The following is a 19,010-nucleotide window of genomic DNA, read 5'->3' as shown; positions in this document are numbered from 1 at the left end:
TATTTATTTCAAAAAGAAGACTGACAGTGGGTGGGACACCCTAGCAAGGTATCACCAGCAGTGCTATACCTTACGCAGGCTTAAAATCCTTCAGACAAAGATAAAGACCCAAAGCTCACTTTGTATTTAAGTATCACTCAGGAGACAATTCAAATTAACCAATGAAAAACATGTGAAATATGAGCCTAGATACATTGTCTCTTACTCGGAATACAATCATTAGGCTAAGATTTTATTTTAAAACAGAAAACAAAATGCAGAAGGTTAGACAGAAAACAGCTATGTCAATCAAAGACAAAAAATATAGGTTTGCTTTCTCACCCAGCAGGGAATCACCAGCAGTACTATACCTTATGCAGGCTTGAAATCTTTCAGACAAAGACAAAGGCCCAGAGCATCACTTTGTATTTAAGTATCACTCAGGAGACAATTTAGATTAAACAATGGAAAAAGAAAATGTGAAATATGAGCCAAGATAATTTAACTGTATCTCTCTCACAAAGAACAAAATCACTAGGCAAATATTTCAAAAACAAAATGGAGCAGGTAAGACAGAAAAAAGCTTTATCAGTGTATTATGGATCTATTTTAAATGATTAACTCTCATAGTGTTGACCAGCAAAACATCAATCCCAAAAGAGCAAACACTGGAAACAATGAAAACACCACACCAAAACCTAAACTGTTGTTTACAAGGGGGCAAGTTCCCTGCATCCCAAGTGCAAAACCCCACTTCCAGTTGTACCAAGATCCCAGATACCACACTTGTTGATGTTTGACCATTCCATTTTCTGAGATCGATGTTTTGCCAGTCAACAATTTGAGCAGTTGTTCATCTAAAAGGAACCCCTTGTGATCTGTTAATAAGGTTATGTAGTATAGCTACCAGTCCCTCTTTTATTTTTTAATGAGTTTTAGTATAATTTCATCAGGCCCTTTTCCACCTTTAGCCTTTACCTTACTGACATGAAATGAATGTCATCAACACCCCCTTTCCTATGTGCTTTTGGTAGGCCCCAACCCTCACCCATATTTTCCTTTCCGAATAATGAGTGGGGATATTAATTTAGTTGTTTTGTTTTTCCTCATTCTTTTCTGCACTATTCATTTTTATGACAGTATTCCTGCCTTTATGCATCTATAAAATATACTATTTCTGTTTTAACTGAATTAGGTGTCATTTTCTCAATTTGTGAAATTATTTTTCTACATTTATCGCTTCATGTTGCTTTCTTTGAAATAATTCTCTCCATTTCTAGCGCTCTTTCTCTCTGTCTCAGAATATGAACTGCGGTAGTTCTTTTGTTACTCCACTGGGTAGTTACAAGGATGCCTGTGTTATATATCTATTTGTGCCTGACAAGAGGAGGAATAAACTAGAAAGCATTATCTGACAGAGTAAAAGTTATGGCCCATAGTATAATGTTGGTGTTTAACACAGATTCCTAATGCCTTTGGTTTGAATCGCATAGAGTTCTTTACCTGCAGTTTAATTTTGAGCAAGCCATTTAGTAAGACAGGGTTTCTGAGTAACTTCTAAAATAGACCCTTATGCTTTGTAGGACAGAGTTCTTTAACAAATAAACAAAATAAAAAAATAAAACAAATTGTCATTAAGATGTCAGCTGAGATAGATTACTACTGCAGATAGATCAACAGGGCAAGTGCTGTACAATGATACAATTAATAATATGTATGTCTGAAATGTAATTGGAGCATTTTTCCATAATTATTTGAGATGTTATGGACATATGAGAGACACACTACTCCCTTTGTAAATTCAACAGGTATGTGCTTTGTTTGTAAATCCATACTTAACGGTGAGATAGAATGTTGAATGTTTTTAACCAAGCAGATAAGGCTATGCCAAACAGCACACAAAGACTGTGCTGCTTGCTTACTCTAATAATGAACTTTCTGCAATGCAACTCGTATGAATCATTTGTGCAAACTGACATATTTTGCAACTTATAACTTTCAATTTAAATTAGGTTCTGTATCTCACACAACACATGTACATAAAGTAATACAAGACTAGCAGAGCAGGCTAGTAAAGCAAATGTTATGGTATAAATTACAGAAATTTATGACTGAATTTAAATTATTATTATTATTATTATTATAAAAGATGTAAATCTGTAGAAACTGGATTTTATCAGAAACAATGAGAGTCTATATTTGATATAGAAACAGTAATCCATTACTATTTTATTTAACAGTAAAACCAACCATCATAGACGTTGACATTTATGTGAACAGCATTGGACCTGTGTCATCCATAAATATGGTAAGTGCTGATTTACTAGTATTACTTTATTAACATGTTTAATGTTACTGAATGCATTGCATTTTAAATAGATTTGGATATGTGGCAAAAAATGTTATTCATAAGTTTGAATGATGTGATAATATACAGCCATCAGCTTTTTGAGCCTTTAAAAAAAGAAGATCAGTAAATATGAATACTACTCTCAGTATTTGCAAAACTGCCTTGTGTTTCACTACAGCATAGTGTTACTGCAGACATAAAAATACAAATGACATTTGTGCTGGCATGCTGATTATCTAGAGAGTGCTACATTGTTTCCATTTGTATTTGCATTTGTACAGAGTTGACTGTTGTCACATTTAAAAAAGTTGTTTTTGAAGAACAAGACGAGAAATTATTTAAAGCATGTTCTTAGTGGTTGAAGACAAAAATATATGCAAACTGATATACAATTCTATGTGCTGAAGCCATTTGTCATTTTGGGATGCAGCATGCTTTTCAAACGGTACTAACTTGGAAATAATGACTTAGGGATATAAATCCAAAGAATGATGTCACTGAAGTACAGCTGTCATCTGCAGTTATCACAGATGGTCTATAGTGAAATATTGAGAGTATGTTGTTGTGGAACAGAAACTCATGCTTTATGCCTAATTTATGCAGTAATTCTTTATGTCATCCATGTACAAAATGGTTTGCTTTGGTATGAGAATTGCATTTGCAGAAGATTACTTAAGGTGCAGGTGAATTTGCAGTTTGTTAAATAGCTAGAAGGAAGACTGATAATTAAAAACTATAAAAACAAATCTAATTCTTTTTAAGCCAGAGTTGAATAATGTTGCTAAGTAACACTGTGCAAATAGTTTCATTTTCCTTAATGCACATATGCAAAAATTCTCGCACACACATTCACGCAAAAACATACTCATACAAACACACACACATATGCACACACACACACACACATACACACACACACACACACACACACACACCCACACACACAAAAGTGCACTATAGAATTCTTAGATATATGAAAATTCTCACAAGTGCATGAAAGTACCTCTTAATATTATGCAAAAGAGAGGATCGTGCCCTCTTTTATACTGACTCATGCAATAAAGATTCACTGAGTCCAAGTTAGTGCTCAGGGGTTGCATTAGCTGAGAAGCTAATCACATTCATGATATACTTCCAGAGTGGAGCATTGAGGAACTGAAAACTAATGAAATGACTGCTATAGCTGACATAGAGGCTTAAATTATGCTTGACAGCATATTCTAGGTGACCACTGGCAATGTTTTTATACAAGCAGAAATAACGAGGATGCTCTGTGATAGTTATTTATGTATATGTTCAGGTTTCCTTTAAGCAGCAGTTCTTTTCATTAAGAAAAAAACAGGAAAGAAATTCTCTGTGGACACAAGTCCATAATTGGCAGTATAAATGCATACCACATGTCAAAATGCACAACATGTGTCTGTAAGTGACATCAGCAGTACACACAAAATGTTCATATCAGGCACTTTTAGTACACACCACATGTCCATGGCAGGCAGCATTAGTACACACCACATGTCCATGACAGGCAGCATTAGTACACACCACATGTCCATAACATGAAACACTGATACATACCAAATGTCCATAACAGGCAGCATTAGTACATAGCACATGTCCATAACATGAAACACTGATACATACCAAATGTCCATAACAGGCAGCATTAGTACATAACACATGTCCATAACAGGAAGCATAATTACACACTACATGTCTATAACAGAACACACTGCATGTCCATAACAAGAAGTGTTGATACATTCTACATGTCTATAATAGGCAGCATTATTACATACCACATGTCCATAACAGGAAAGCATTAGTAAACACCACATGTCCATAAAAGGCAGCATTATTACACACTACATGTCCATAACAAGAAGCACTGATGAATACCAAATGTCCATAACAGGAAGCATTAGTACATACCACATGCCCTTAAGTGGAAGTATAAATATAGACCACATGCCACAGTACACAACACATGTCTTTTAGTGACAGCAGCAGTATACACTACATGTCCATAACAGGCAGCATTAGTACACATCACATGTCCATAACAGGCAGCATTAGAACACACCGCATGTCCATAACAGGCAGCATTAATACACACCACTTGTCCATAACCAGAAGGATTAGTATATGCCACATGTCCATAACAGGCAGCATTAGTACACACTACATGTCCATAACAGGCAGTATTAATGCACCCTAATTGTCCATAACAGGCAGTATTAGTACATATCACATGCCTATAACAGGTAGCATTAGTACCCACCACAAGTCCATAACATAAAGCATTAGTACACACCACAAGTCTATAACGCGAAACATTAGTACACACCACATGTATTAATAAACACCACATGCCTCAGTATATAATGCATGCATGTAAGGGGCTTCAGTAGTACAAACCACATGTCCATAACTGGGAGTAAAAGTACAGTGCATCAGCAGTACAGACCACATATCAATAAGTAGGAATAAAAGTACACATCACATGTCTTTGCATATAACACATGTCTGTAAGGGGCAGCAGGAATTGCAGTGTAAGTACACGCCACATGTCACAGTATACAACACATGTCTGTAGGTGACATCAGCAGTACACACCACATGTCCATAACAGGCAGCATTAGTACAAAGTACATGTCTATAACAGGCAGCATTAGTACACAAAACATGTCCAAAATGGGAAGCATTAGTACACACCACATGACCATAACAGGCAGAATCAGTACACACCACATGTCACAGTACACAACTCATGTCTGTAAGTGGCATCAGCCGTACACACCATATGTCCATAACAGGCAGTATTAGTACACACCACAAGTCCATGACAGGCAGCATTAGTGCACACCCCATGTCCATAACAAAAAAGCACTGGTACATTCCATGTGTCCACAACAGGCAACATTACTACACACCACATGTCCATAACAGGAAGCATTAGTACATACCACTTGTCCATAACAGAAAGCATTAGTACACACCACATGTACATAACAGAAAGCATTAGTACATACCACATGTCCATAACAGGCAGTATTCATAGACACCACATGTGCATAACAGGCAGTATTAGTATACACCACATGTCCATAACAGGCAGCATTAGTACACAACATGTCCATAAAAAGCAGCATTAGTACACACCAAATGTCCATAACAAGAAGTATTTATACATACCACATGTCCATACAAGCAGCATCAGTACATGTCACATGTCCTTAACAGGCAGCATAAGTACACACTACATGTCCATAACAAGAAGTACTTATACATACCACATGTCCATAACAGGCAGCATTAGTACAAACTTCATGTCCATAACAAGAAGTATTAGTACATACAACATGCCCATAACAGGCAGCATTAGTACACTCTACATGTCCATAACAAGAAGTACTTATACATGCCACATGTCCATAACAGGCAGCATTAGTACACACCACATGTCCATAACACCCAGCATTAGTACACACTACATTTCTATAACAAGAAGCATTATTACATACCACTTGTCCATAACAGCCAACATTAGTACATACCACGTGTCCATAACAAGAAGCACTGATACCTACCACATGTCCATAACAGGTAGCATTATTACATACCACATGTCCATAACAGGCAGTATTAGTACACACCACATGTGCATAACAGGCAGTATTGATACAAACCTCATTTCCATAATAGGCAGCATTAATACACACCACATGTCCTAACATGCAGCATTAGTACACACCCCATGTCTATAAGTGGGAGTATAAGTAGACATCATATGCCTTATACCGTGTGTCTGTAGGGGTAGCAGTATACAGAATACATCCATAATTGGTAGTGTAAGAACACATGACATGCCCCAGTGTATATACCACGTCTGTAGGGGTGGCAATGTATATTCGTCCATAAGTGGTAATGTAAGAATGCATGACATGCCTCAGTATATACCACATGTCTATATGGGGCAGCAGCATGTCCATAAGTTTTAGTATAAGTACACTGTACATGTATTAATACATACCCAAACACTATAGGAAACCTTCCAACAGGTGTTCTCAGTGGAATGTCTCTACAAAAACACTCCCTAGATTTGAAACAATATGAACCTAGTAATGGTGTTAACTGTTATAAAACTTAAAAAATAAATCTCCTAAACTTAGTAAAGCAAGTGAAAAATCCAATCCTGGATATTTTGTATTAACAGTTTATTAGTAAATTAGAACCTTACAGTGTTTGTTTTTTTGGGCTAATTGTGTGACATTTGGTTTACTGAAACTCTGAGGGACTCTGCAGGTTTTGTCTTGTTATTAATACACACCCCTTGCCTCAGTATATACCAAGTAAACTAACTGCATCATATACCTGATATCTACATGTATCATCAGCAATTCCCAGCATGTGTCTGTAAGTGGCAGTAGTAGATACCATGTATCTGTAAGTAACAGCAGCAGCTGCAGTAATGCCACACATCTCAGTACAAGGTCTGTTCATTCTGTCACACACTCTTATGCGTGCAGTAGCATGATTTGCAGGGTCATTTGTTTAAAAGTTCTATGTATCAAATATTCATTTTGTTTGATGTATGCTATATCATAAAATGTTATATGTGTGTGTGTGTGTGTGTTTCTGTGTTAAAGTTTTGTGGGTTAGGATTACAGTAAGACCTAGGGAAGTGGATAGATGTAGTGCATGTTTGAATGTGTGTATGTGTGTTTTAGGGGTAGGGCTATGTAAGCTGACAGATTTATTTGCATATGTATGTATGTGTTGATGCATAGATGTGTGTAAGTGTATTAGCCTGTCTTGTTTGGTGGTTGCATTACAGAAAGTTTTTTTTTTTTTTTTTTTTTTTTTTTAAGGAAAGGTGTAGGGGCAAGGTTAAGGTTGCGATTGCATGTATTAATAAGGTGGTGCTGAAGATTTCATTTACCACAAAAGCCTTTCTTTCTATCTTGACAAGATTTTAAAAAACTTTTATTCTGAAAGCTCTTCTCATTAATCAAGGAACAATGAAGTCAATATATTACATTTCTAACATGAAATAAGTTTTTCTTTTAACAAGCAATGCAGAGCAAAATGACAACTTTAGTCAGTGCAAAAGATGAAACTTTTGTTTTTTTAAATTGCAAAGTTCACATAAAACTACAAAATATCTCTAATGCACTTGGTAAATGATTAAAGACTTGGCTGCAACAGTAAAACCTACCTTCCAAAGAGCATTTGTATCGATTCTCTCCGAATAAACGTGGTTCTCTGAAGAAATAAGCCAGATGTTGACTGCAGTCTACTGAATAAAACAGGTTATAGAGCTACTGCTTGTCAAAAGCCTACAGGATATTTGTTTGATATTGTCATGTTCTCTCTCTCCTTCCCTGCCTGCCTCAGTACCTAGGCATGCTCACAGCACCTTTAAAAATAGGTAAGCTCTGGCCAGTGTACCAAAGAGGCAGGCAGGTAGGCATGAAGACTTTTTTCCTCTGTAGGTAAGTGGGTAGGCTGCAAGCAGTGCTGAGCTTGTATTAGAAACTGTTCCTCCATTGCTTTGTATCTGTGTTGCCATGATACTGCACAAATCATGAGTACCACATAATATAGTCAGAAAAAGAATCAATGGTTCCAGTTTATCTGCTTATCGAAATAACTTTGTATTTCTTGTTGCACATTAATTTTTCAGTTTTGTCCTAAAATCTGCAAACTGTCAACATGTCTAGTATCACACAGTTCTATTCTCTGAAATGAACTGTGATAATATTCATCCTGTTTTATGCAACATGCACTTTATAACTGTCTCTGCGTTTATCCTATCCCTTTTCTAGCAAACATTCCCATACTGCTGACACTGAGATAAGTATCTGTGTTTTAATAAGTATTCTGACACCTCCATTGCCTATTATTTTGAAGGTCTGTTTATGTCAGTGTTTCTGTGATGGAGCAATACTGCTGTAATTTTCTGTAAAAGAATGTAAATAATGCTAATAAAAATGAAAGTATGACTTGGGATTATATTATTTAAAGTGTTGTGGTGACTTGAAGAACTTTGTGAACTATGTGTATCCAGGGAAATCTAAAGAGGAATTTGTGAAGTTGATGTCAATGAAGTAATGGTGATTTTGATAGAGCAGAATATTAGGACATATTGCTAGTGCAAATTATTAATGTATTTGTTATAGTTCATGGTTATAAAAGGTTAAGGTTTCCTTATGCTCTGACATGTGATATCCAGGCAAAACTGGAAAGCATTGAAACTACATATTGCATATCCACACCTGTTTAATGTCTCAAATAACAGTCTGCTAGTGAGGACAAGTTTGCTGTGGAAGTTGATTTATGAACCCCAATGCACTTCTGAGAAGTAGTCTTCTAGCTTGAGCTCTACAGATCTCTGGCTCTGCCTGACCCCACATTTCGTATTACAGGTGGCACTGGTGTGATTGCTTTGTCTAATGGCTTGTAGTTACCAGTAGGTTAACTTAGCCTTCTTATAACTGAAATAACTAACTAATTTCCCTCCTGTGACACAAGTTAGTGATTTATCTTTACAGAGAAGACCATACTAAATGACAAATATATTATGTGGTACCACTTATCACTTCATGCATCTGAGTATGTCATGCATAATGTGTTATACTGAGGAGGATAGTTTACTATATCTGTAAGTGCACTAAACAAGCTATGGCAATAAGAAAAGGAAGCTGCAAGTGAAAAAACTAAGGCTAACTATGATAGGAAGTAGGATCTCTTGCTAAAATGTATTCATTGCTCTTATCTCTTTGATAAATATATTTATATTGTTGTTTATTAGTTGACAGGAATCAGAGGTTTTGATGAACCAAGACAAGACAGTTGTTACTACAGGCATATTTTCAATCATTATGATGCCACCAGCCTAACATTATGAAGGCACAAGTCTAATAGTTTGCATCATTTCCAACTGAGGATCACAGTGAACATAGAAAAAAGTGTCTTGACTGAGATAATAAGGAGAAATTAATAAATGCTACAGCCTACACAGTATGTATGTACCGCACACCTCTGCATGAAATACCTTGGATGTGTTTATGATGTATAACAGGTGTAATTTTCAGTACCAAATCCATTTAGCAAGCTTAAAAAACACTGACTCAATATGTCAGTGCTACTCTATATTTGAAGGTCATACTCCACTGCAGCCCCTGTAAAAATTCTGTGACATTTTTTGAATTCAGTAATACTGCATAAAAATAAATTTATACTATTCAGATTTAATGCTTTCAAGAGATTATGAGATTTGTTTTCAAATGTCTTGCTGAAAAAAAAAATATAACACCAGAATGAGAATCGTACAAGGATTTGTGGTACAATTACTATGATAATCCTCAATATAGATGCAAAACAAGGCCAGAAATCTAGAGGAAAATGAGGTTTTGATTAGAAGCAGGAAGAAGATTTTTAGTAAAGCTAATCCTTACAAAGATGAAGTTTCTCAAGAGTTGCAGTACTTTCTGTATAATTAATATACACTCTCTATCCTCATATACTGACTGTATATACTGTCAAACTACAGTGTACCTTTTTTCAAAACATTGTAATAGATGTATAAGTATACAGTATGGGTACTATATTCAGCAGTTTTTTGAACATGCTTTTTCAAATGTGAAACTCTTTTCAGATATTTCATACCAATCAACTGTACAGATTTTTGCAGAATGTCCAGATTTTTGCCTCATATTTTTAGCCTGTTCCTCATGAAATGTGTGGTTTTCTGGCAAATCACTAAGTATTGAAGTCACTAATAATAACATACATTTGAGTTTCAGACTTCATAGACTTCATAAATTGCATGCCGACACAATCAGTTCATTTTGTGTCATAAGATCTCAGAAACATTATCTTACATTTATGCATACAATCTATACCAGTCTGTTTATTCTACACTGTGCATCCCTAGAATGCTATGATAACACATTTTTAAACCTTTATGACATCTGCATAGCAAATGAGATTAAGACAGATAAGTTATAGTGCACATTACAAATACATCTTTATGTGTTATTTAAATAATTAATGCTGGTGAATAGGAATGTTATAATTAGATTTTAGACTATCATGAACTATTTAAAATCTTTATAGATGATATGGTGATAGAGTAGAGCATGTTGTTACAAAACAAGATCTTCTGAATCCTTTTACTGAAACATGTACATCAATACACACCATGCAGAAACTGCAAAAAATCTGATACTCAAACAATACACATGCATTCAGCCCTCTGTAAATAAACATATACCCTCTCTGCACTAACTCACGTAAAAGCACACATTTATACTCATACATACTTTTTTGGGGGTGTACAAAGCTATCTGTGACTACAGTATCATTGTTTATGCCACAGTCACAAAGTTTACACACATACACATTGTTTGAAACATGTATATCTTTTTAATAAGTATGTACTATTTAAACCTAATAACATTACATGGTTCATTCATAGGTTTTAGTGTTAGGGTGTAATTTATTTGGCAAACTTACTTTACAACCTTGAATAAAGTTCTGCTATAGTTATTGAGTTTATTGATAAATTATTTGCATGCATTTCATGTGACTGGGAATATGTCTTGCGATTGGATGATTGTTTAATTGATGGGGTACTATTATGGTATAGAATGTGTGTTATTTTTCAACTTTAGTTCTAGTGAAGTCCATAGATGTGGGATGAAAGCACTTAACCAAAGCTTATCAACAAAATGTTTTTTATTCACTTTCGATAACCATGATTTCTTCCATATAACTGTGGGTTAAGCTGTGCTGTATTTTTATTGTTTTTGTTTATTTTTAAACACACATGTACTCACATAAGTGCACACACACATGCTAATCAGTGTGCAAATTGTTTCATCAAAACATTCTTTTGACAATTTTCACTCCCTAGTTAATCAACAGCTTACCACTACGGTATCTCCATTCAACCCCTGGAGTTTCTGCAACCCATGTTTAGGGCCAGCAAGGGGCCTGAAATACCTGGTTCAGCAACATATTGTTTCTGGGGGAGTATTTTTGCTTATACCCCTTACCACTTGTGCATGTTGTTAACAAGTCATGAGAAGAATGTACATTGAATGTCTATTGCTGCCAGCCCCCTCAGTTCTCATGCTGTCACCTCACCCATCTCCGTCTGGCTGGCCAATACACCAGTTCATCCTGTATGTAGAGATTTATATATATATATATATATATATATATATATATATATATATATATATATATATTTATTTATTTACATTTTGCTTTGATTATTTAAATCACTCTTTCATGAAAATGTGCCCTGATTTGTAAATGGAGATTGTTCTCCTTTGAGAGATTGCAGCATAGTCAGCAAATCATGAATTAGTTTCTTGCTGTTTTGTTATCTTAAATTTATATTTTAGGTGTACATTTAATTTGTTCAGGGAGTTGCATAGGGTTTCTGTGGTGTTATAGTCGATGTAATTGGGATTTGATGATTTGGGTTTGATGATGTAAATCTGGATTAAATGTGACATATACATACTGCTATAGACCCACGTCTGTCTGTCTATCCATCTATTTATCTGTGTATACTTATAGTGTGTGTGTGTGTGTGTGTGTGTGTGTGTGTGTGTGTGTGTGTGTGTGTGTGTGTATGTGTCTGTGCATCTACATATATATTAATACATACACACACACACACATACACACACATATATATATATACATATATATATGCATTTTAATATACATATATATTTTTATATATGTATTATGTATATTATGCCCAGTGCATTCTGTGGAAGGTTGGGCACTGGGCTGGCAACTCGACACCGTAAAACTCCACTGCCAATCATGAGCAGACAGGTGATCCACTGTGGGGACCCCTAACCTGGAAAAGCCGAAAGAAGAAAATGAATTATATATTATGCCCACACATTGCACTGTTCTAAACTTCATTTAAGACTAATTCACACCTAAACATCATTTAGATCATAGAGATAAACACGGCATAATTTGCTCTATTCTTCTCACACAACTATGACAGCACAGTGTTGCACTTGACCAGAAATTCATTTCTCCTACTAATGATTTGACCCTCAGATACTTGTAGCTGTTTTGCAATAATCAAAATCTGTCTATGCAAGTATTTATGCATGTGTGTGTGTGTGTGTGTGTGTGTGTGTGTGTGTGTGTGTGTGTGTGTGTGTGTGTGTGTGTGTGTGTCTGAGTGGGTTTTGTGTGTTGGTTTGTAAATGCATGATGGATCGATAGGAAAAGATCTTCATTCAACGTCATTGGATGTATATTGGTTTGTTGCAATTATTTTATTTCCCCACATATCTTCAGCTGTGAACCTTTAATGTTTATTGTTGAATGATCCATTTTGCTTATCAGGATACACTTGCAGAGAAAAGTTTAAAATCACTAGTTTTGCTTAAGATGCAAACTAAGAGTCAGTCATATATTTTCAGGACAATATAATATGGCTACTAAAAATAAAACAAGCTAATGACAAATACTTTAGGTCTGATGGTTGTTGCCAATGCAACAATGGACACAAGCAAGAAAATTGAATATTGAACTCTGTTTGTGTTAAACATCATGTGTTCTCCTTTCTGTTACCTTAGTCACCTCAATGTAAAAGTAAATGACAACAACGGGATTATTTTATTAAATATTCAACTTCTCTGTGCTTTGTCTCTCTATTTACTGTCCCTGCTATGAATAAACAACAACACAGCATTTAAAATATTTAAAATCCACTGTTTCTCTCCACTAGAACAGTACCCTACTGTAGTGTGGTGGTTTCACTTTCAAAAAACTCTTATCCCGCCCTGGAAAAGCTTGCTGCAGTCTCCCATTCATTGATGTCATCATGGTTAATGAATACAGGTAGTTTTCTCTCCAATTCCCTCCCCAAACTGATATCAGCAAAAACAAAGTCCAAACCACAGAATCACCATGAACGTCCTAAAACCCACCCATGATGTGATGTCACAGCTCCCTGGTCCTTCCCCTACCCATACAGAAAGTAAAGGCTAGAACAAGGAAATAGTACATGAGTCATGTTTCCTGCTGTGAGCTGTCAATCATAGCAGGTAACAGCTCAAATTACCCTTAGCACTTTGACAGTTAGGGGAAGTTAGATGTGAAGGGGGATGGGAGATGAGTCAAAGTAGTACAATTCAGGCTTCACAAAAGACTGCAAATTAGCCATTCTAAAAGAAGCATCAGTAAAAAGCACTTTGAAAGTTGGTTCTGTTTGTGTTTTAAGTAGTCACTGACCAACATGAAATGTTGCTTAAAATTAACTGACTGAAAGACAACGGTGTATATATGTAAAATCAATGCAGTGACAGGAACTTTACAAAGAAAGAGGCCTGTGCAATGTAATTTTTACAGACAAGCACTGCACTGTGGGATACCTAGAGGCAGACTAAACAACCATAATTACTTCAAAATTGCCAGACCTCATAAGGTCACACTCAGAAATTACATATAAAAATATTTAAAAACTTGTAAATAGTCCCAGATTGGTGTTAAGAAGTAGGAAACACTAAACCATGATGAAATAAACATGTTTTTTGAGTCTGCGGGTGCAGTTCTCCTGTAAGTAATGTTTTGACGTATGGAGGTACGTCGTCCCACACAGACACAGTTAGCTGTTACTGTGGTGTAAGTTGAAAGCAAAGTTAACTTTTCTTTTTGTAGTCATGCATAATATTATTTTACCATTCATAAACTTGCCCTATTAATGATAACTATTGTGGATAGCAATTTGTACTATAGAAATTATTTTAGTGAGGTCTTGTCAGAATTTTGCGTAACTTCTGAAGACACAACTAAAGGAGGGGTGTGCCATTTTGTTACATTGTTGATAGATTTAATTCTGTCCTCAGTTCACCAGTGAAATTGCTGCAGAGTGGTGGTGTTTTCACTAAGATGTCCAGCAGAATATTTTGCTGAGTCAAAATTTTTTTGTAGCAAAAGATTAACAAAGCTTATGTCGACTTTCATGTGCATTTTTTTTTCTGCATGCATGTGTAAGTGTGTGTGTGTGTGTGTGTGTCAGTGTGTGTCCGTGCATGTAGGTTAAGTCATCTTTTTATGAGCTTTACCAATCTCATTGTTAATATTAAGAAGTGAGATGCAGATCACAGAGACCCCTGTATGGAGACTATGGAGGACTTTACTACAGGAAAAATATAAGCTGTACTTGCTGAAGACTTATAGTTATACTGCTTTTGATCTTTCCATTTGCAGAGAGATGAGTTTTTGCAACTTGTTGTCTGTGGATTACTGTTCTGCAGTACAGCTGTATATGTAGCGATATGAAGCTGTTTGAAATAGATGCTGCAAAACCCAGCTAGCACATTTGTGAAAAAGGAAGGGCATACTGTGAGATTTATTGACAGATACACCTGGTACCATGTAAAGGCAGTAACATCAAACAGTCACCTACTCTAGTGCTTGTTTGTCCTCTTGAGAAGGTATCCTAAAATACTGACTCAGAATAATTACTTCTAAAACCTTTTCAAAAAAGAAAAAGTTTGAGCAAGGATTTAAAGCTCTTAGTAATTCTTAATATTTTACCAGAGGGCGCTGCCATCACGATGCATTTTTGAATAACCAAGGCACAATAATAGATGTATATACAAACATGCAGTTGCCGTTTGTGGCAACTGTTTTAATGTCAAATTAAATTAATCTATGATCATTAATCAGACAGATGCCACTTAAAATGGTTATCAGAATAAAACTGAATAGTTATTATGTATGGACAATTATATAGCTGAAGCCTTTGTCATAAATATGTCAGTGAAATAACTGACCAGCACTTCTGTAGCCATGACATAGTTTAAAGGACTTTTAATTTATTTTTTATTATTGCAAATATTGTAAATGATATTAAATGATATCATGATATATCTATGTATCCATCTATCCATTTATCTAGCTATCTAATGGTGACACACTCACACACACAAACTCAGATACGCAGACAAAAACACAAACACACACACACACATACTTCTGCACACAGAAATATATATGTAGCCAGACAGAGAAACACATAGACTTAAACAGGCAACAGATAGATAGATAGATAGATAGATAGATAGATAGATAGATAGATAGATAGATAAAAGGTTCTCTCCTCTCCTGCACTTTTACTAGCTTATTAGTCTAGAACTTTACCATACCAGACTTCTTGTAGCAATTATTGTAGCACACAAAGGTGCTACCAGCACTAAGCATTCTACAAGGAAACAGCTCCAGTACTTATTAATAATGCCCACCCCTCCGGGCATGTCTAAACATCAGTTCCCTGTGCTTTCTACTATTAACCTGGTAAACTTTTGGCATCCTGAGGTAATGTAACAACTGCCTCATGTACATGGACAACCCTCTACTCTTACCTTCCAACACTCAGACTTGTGAGAGCTGCACTTATATATCCAAATTTGAAGCCAAGCACTCTCCAGCCAAGACCAGAATAGCTGGTCAAGTGGAGAAAGACAACACTTGCAACACACCACATGGAACACATAGCCCTACAGAACACACATCAGCACTGCCTTCACATAAAAACACAAATACACACCCACCTTCGCAGAGGCTCTCAATAAAAATCTACCCGAACAGCAGAGACCTCCAAAGCAGAAATGCACTCGACCACAACACAACACTAATCACGAGACACATAACTCTCCTAAACAGTGTGCCACTCAACCAAAGCCCCTAAGGCAAAACAGCATGCCCAGCACACTAGTCATAGGTGACTCAATAGTGAGACACACTGATGTCCCACTCACTAGGTTGGAAAAGGAGAAAGTAACAGTCAGCTGCCTGTCAGGTGCCAGGATCCACCACATAACGCATGCACTCAGGTCCCTCAACAACAGGTACAAATATGACTCTGTCATTGTACATGTGGGTGTGAATGACCTGAGACGTACCTCCCTGGACTACATGAAAAGAGATGTGTAGGAGTTCTCAGATTATGTAGCCCAGGCGGGTATGACCCTAGCCCTGAGCAGCATCCTACCATCACCCAGAATGATACCACAGTACAAGCAGAAAATTATTGATCTCAACAATTGGCTAGGTTTCTGGTGTCTCTCTAAGGGGATCCAGTATCTGTATGCGTGGGATAACATGATTGACAGACCTTGATGCTTTGCCAGAGATGGCCTGCATCTGTCACCCCTGGGCTTCTGAATACTGGCCAAAGCTCTTGGCACCCCTGTAGTGCCTTTTTTAGGTGGTGTTGCAAAGACCAAATTACCACCATAACAGCTACAAACATATGCAATCTGAGGGTCATGCTGCTCAATGCTAGAAGTCTAAATCTCAAAATGCACTCACTCAAACCACTCCTTAAAATGGAGAACATTGACATTTGTGATGTAACAGAAACCTGGTTCAAGGCAGCAGAAAGCACTCCTCACTACCAAGCTATATCTCATTCCATACCTTTCTGCCACAGAACTTGGACTGAAGCTCCATAGGCGGTGGTGTTTCCATATTCATATTCATATAGGATGTGCACACATAACTTATCAGAGATACTTCAGGTGTGGTGAACATTGGGTAAGACAGTGATTCAGGTCATAGCCTGTTATAGGTCCCCAACCATGTCCCAAGACTCACACTCCACATTCCTAAGTACCCTGGAGAATATTAGGGTCCAACCTGACACTCTCATACTGGCCGACTTCAACTACCCCTCCATTATTTTATTTTTATTTTATTTTATTTTACATTTGTTGACCGGGAGATTCCGACTGGATAAATGTCCATTTTCAGCAGAAGCCCGGGGAGAAAAGCACCAGAGTTTGTAAATATATAAAGGCATATAAACACATACAGTGTTATTTCACACATATGGAGACAAAGTTCAAAACATAACATTTTAGAGGTACATAGAGGAAAAAAAGTATTATAGCTGCAAACTGTAGTAGCAGGACTCGTTAGTTGTATGACCAGTAATTTCTACTTGAATTTTTGTGAGTATGTATAATTTTCCCATCAAGTTTTCAAGAATATAGTAGAACTGCTAGTAGGTGAGGTTAGTGTATTAGGAATAGTAGTACATGCAATAAATTAGTATGTGGAGGTTCATAGAGAAAGTCCTGAGGGAAAAAGCAGGTGTAGAGGGTCAACCTGGGAGAAGGCATGGGCATTGCCTATTGATATGTAGGTGTTCCTATAGTAGTTGTTTAAACTTAATGACAGCATTTGCTGAGGTAATATCAGGGGGCAGTGAGTTCCAGATTCTGCCTATGTAGTTAGGAAATAGGCAGTCTCCTGCTGAGTTGTGGGATCTGGTGATCTTGATTAAGTTCCTGTTACTAGAGCATAGTTGTCTTGGGTTTTCCTGTATTTTAAGTACATTAGATGGTGCTGGCATTTTGTCTGGATATAGTCAGAGTTTTTTAGTGAAAACTAGTTGGTGGAAAGTAATGAGATTTTGAAGTTCAAGCCACTTTAGTTGGTATAGTGAGCGGCAATGATGGGAATGGTAGGGGGCATTTGTGGCAAATCTGGCAATTTCATTGTAACGTGTCTAGTTTTGTAATTTCTGTTTTGGATAGGTTGGTGAAGATGGGGGCAGCATATAGAAGTGTGGATAGTAGCAGAGTTTGAGCCATAGTAATTTTAGTCTGTTGATTTAGGTATGTTTTATTTTTGTACAGACTGCTTAGTTTTCTGTGTGTGTTTTTGATGGTTTGATTTATGTGCACATCAAGCTTCAGTTTGTTGTCAATTGTAAACCCAGTAGTTTTGTGTGGGAGTCTGAGGAGATAATGGTTCCATCACTAGATGTAATACTGAGAGAATCCGTGTCTAAGTTGGATTTATTTGCTTTGAAGATCAGTGATTTGGTCTTTTTTGGGTTCAGTAACAGGTTTTTACTGTGAAACCAAGCTTCAGTGGTTTTGAAGACTTGTTGGGTAGAAGAAAGGAGTATGAGATGGTTGCTGGCTGAGCAGACTAGTGTTGAGTCATCAGCATATTGTATGACAGTTGCATCTTGGGTAATCTTATTCACATTGTTGATAAATATGGAAAATAATAGTGGGCCTAAAATTGATCATTGTGGGACTCCAGTTGTAATGGAGAGCAGTGTGGATAGTTTGATATCCCGCCTGACTGTTTGCCATAAACCTATTAGGTAATTTTGAAACCAGGCTAGTGAGTTAATGGCTAGTCCAAGGTCAGTGAGGGACTCAAGAAGTTTGGGATGGTTGACTATATCAAAGGCTTTTGATAGGTCTAAAAATATGGCTGATGTCAGATTGCCCAGATTTCGGTTCTGGTTGATTAGGTTGGTGAAAGAGAGGATGGCAGTTGTACTGTGGGCTGGTATAAAATCTGTGTTGGGTAGGAGTGAGGAGTTGTTTTTGTAGTAGGTATTGCATAAGTTGTTGGTGAATACATTTTTCTAATATTTTGGCATTGCATTCATTCACAGTAAAAAACAAAATGTGCATTGCATAGGCATTCCTAAGAAGCCGACTGAGGCTATAAGTGAGTACACAATGATTTACACACTAGTATCCCAAACAAACACTGTAAAATAAGTGCAAGCAGTCAGATTAATTTAACATAAATCATACAGGCCACTGTGCGATTCAGCTCAGCCTTTGAGCATGTATATAGTGATAATCAAGCCAAA

At 36.6% G+C, this 19,010-nt stretch overlaps 1 protein-coding gene across 1 annotated transcript in view; it reads left to right on the top strand.

Annotated features, from left to right (window-relative positions):
- Positions 1-19,010, top strand: part of LOC122802129 (gamma-aminobutyric acid receptor subunit gamma-3-like) — a 672,869-nt gene that overhangs the window by 646,847 nt on the left and 7,012 nt on the right. The window contains exon 3 of the mRNA XM_044071811.1: positions 2,220-2,287. Within this exon, the coding sequence (XP_043927746.1) occupies positions 2,220-2,287 (68 nt within the window). The remainder of the gene's footprint in view (positions 1-2,219; positions 2,288-19,010) is intronic.

The sequence above is a fragment of the Protopterus annectens genome, chromosome 5.part0 (assembly GCF_019279795.1).
Source record: "Protopterus annectens isolate FY-2018-M chromosome 5.part0, PAN1.0, whole genome shotgun sequence".
NCBI classification, from domain to species: domain Eukaryota; kingdom Metazoa; phylum Chordata; order Ceratodontiformes; family Protopteridae; genus Protopterus; species Protopterus annectens.
Note: the sequence above shows the minus strand (reverse complement) of the source record. Positions and strands in the feature narration are given on the sequence as shown.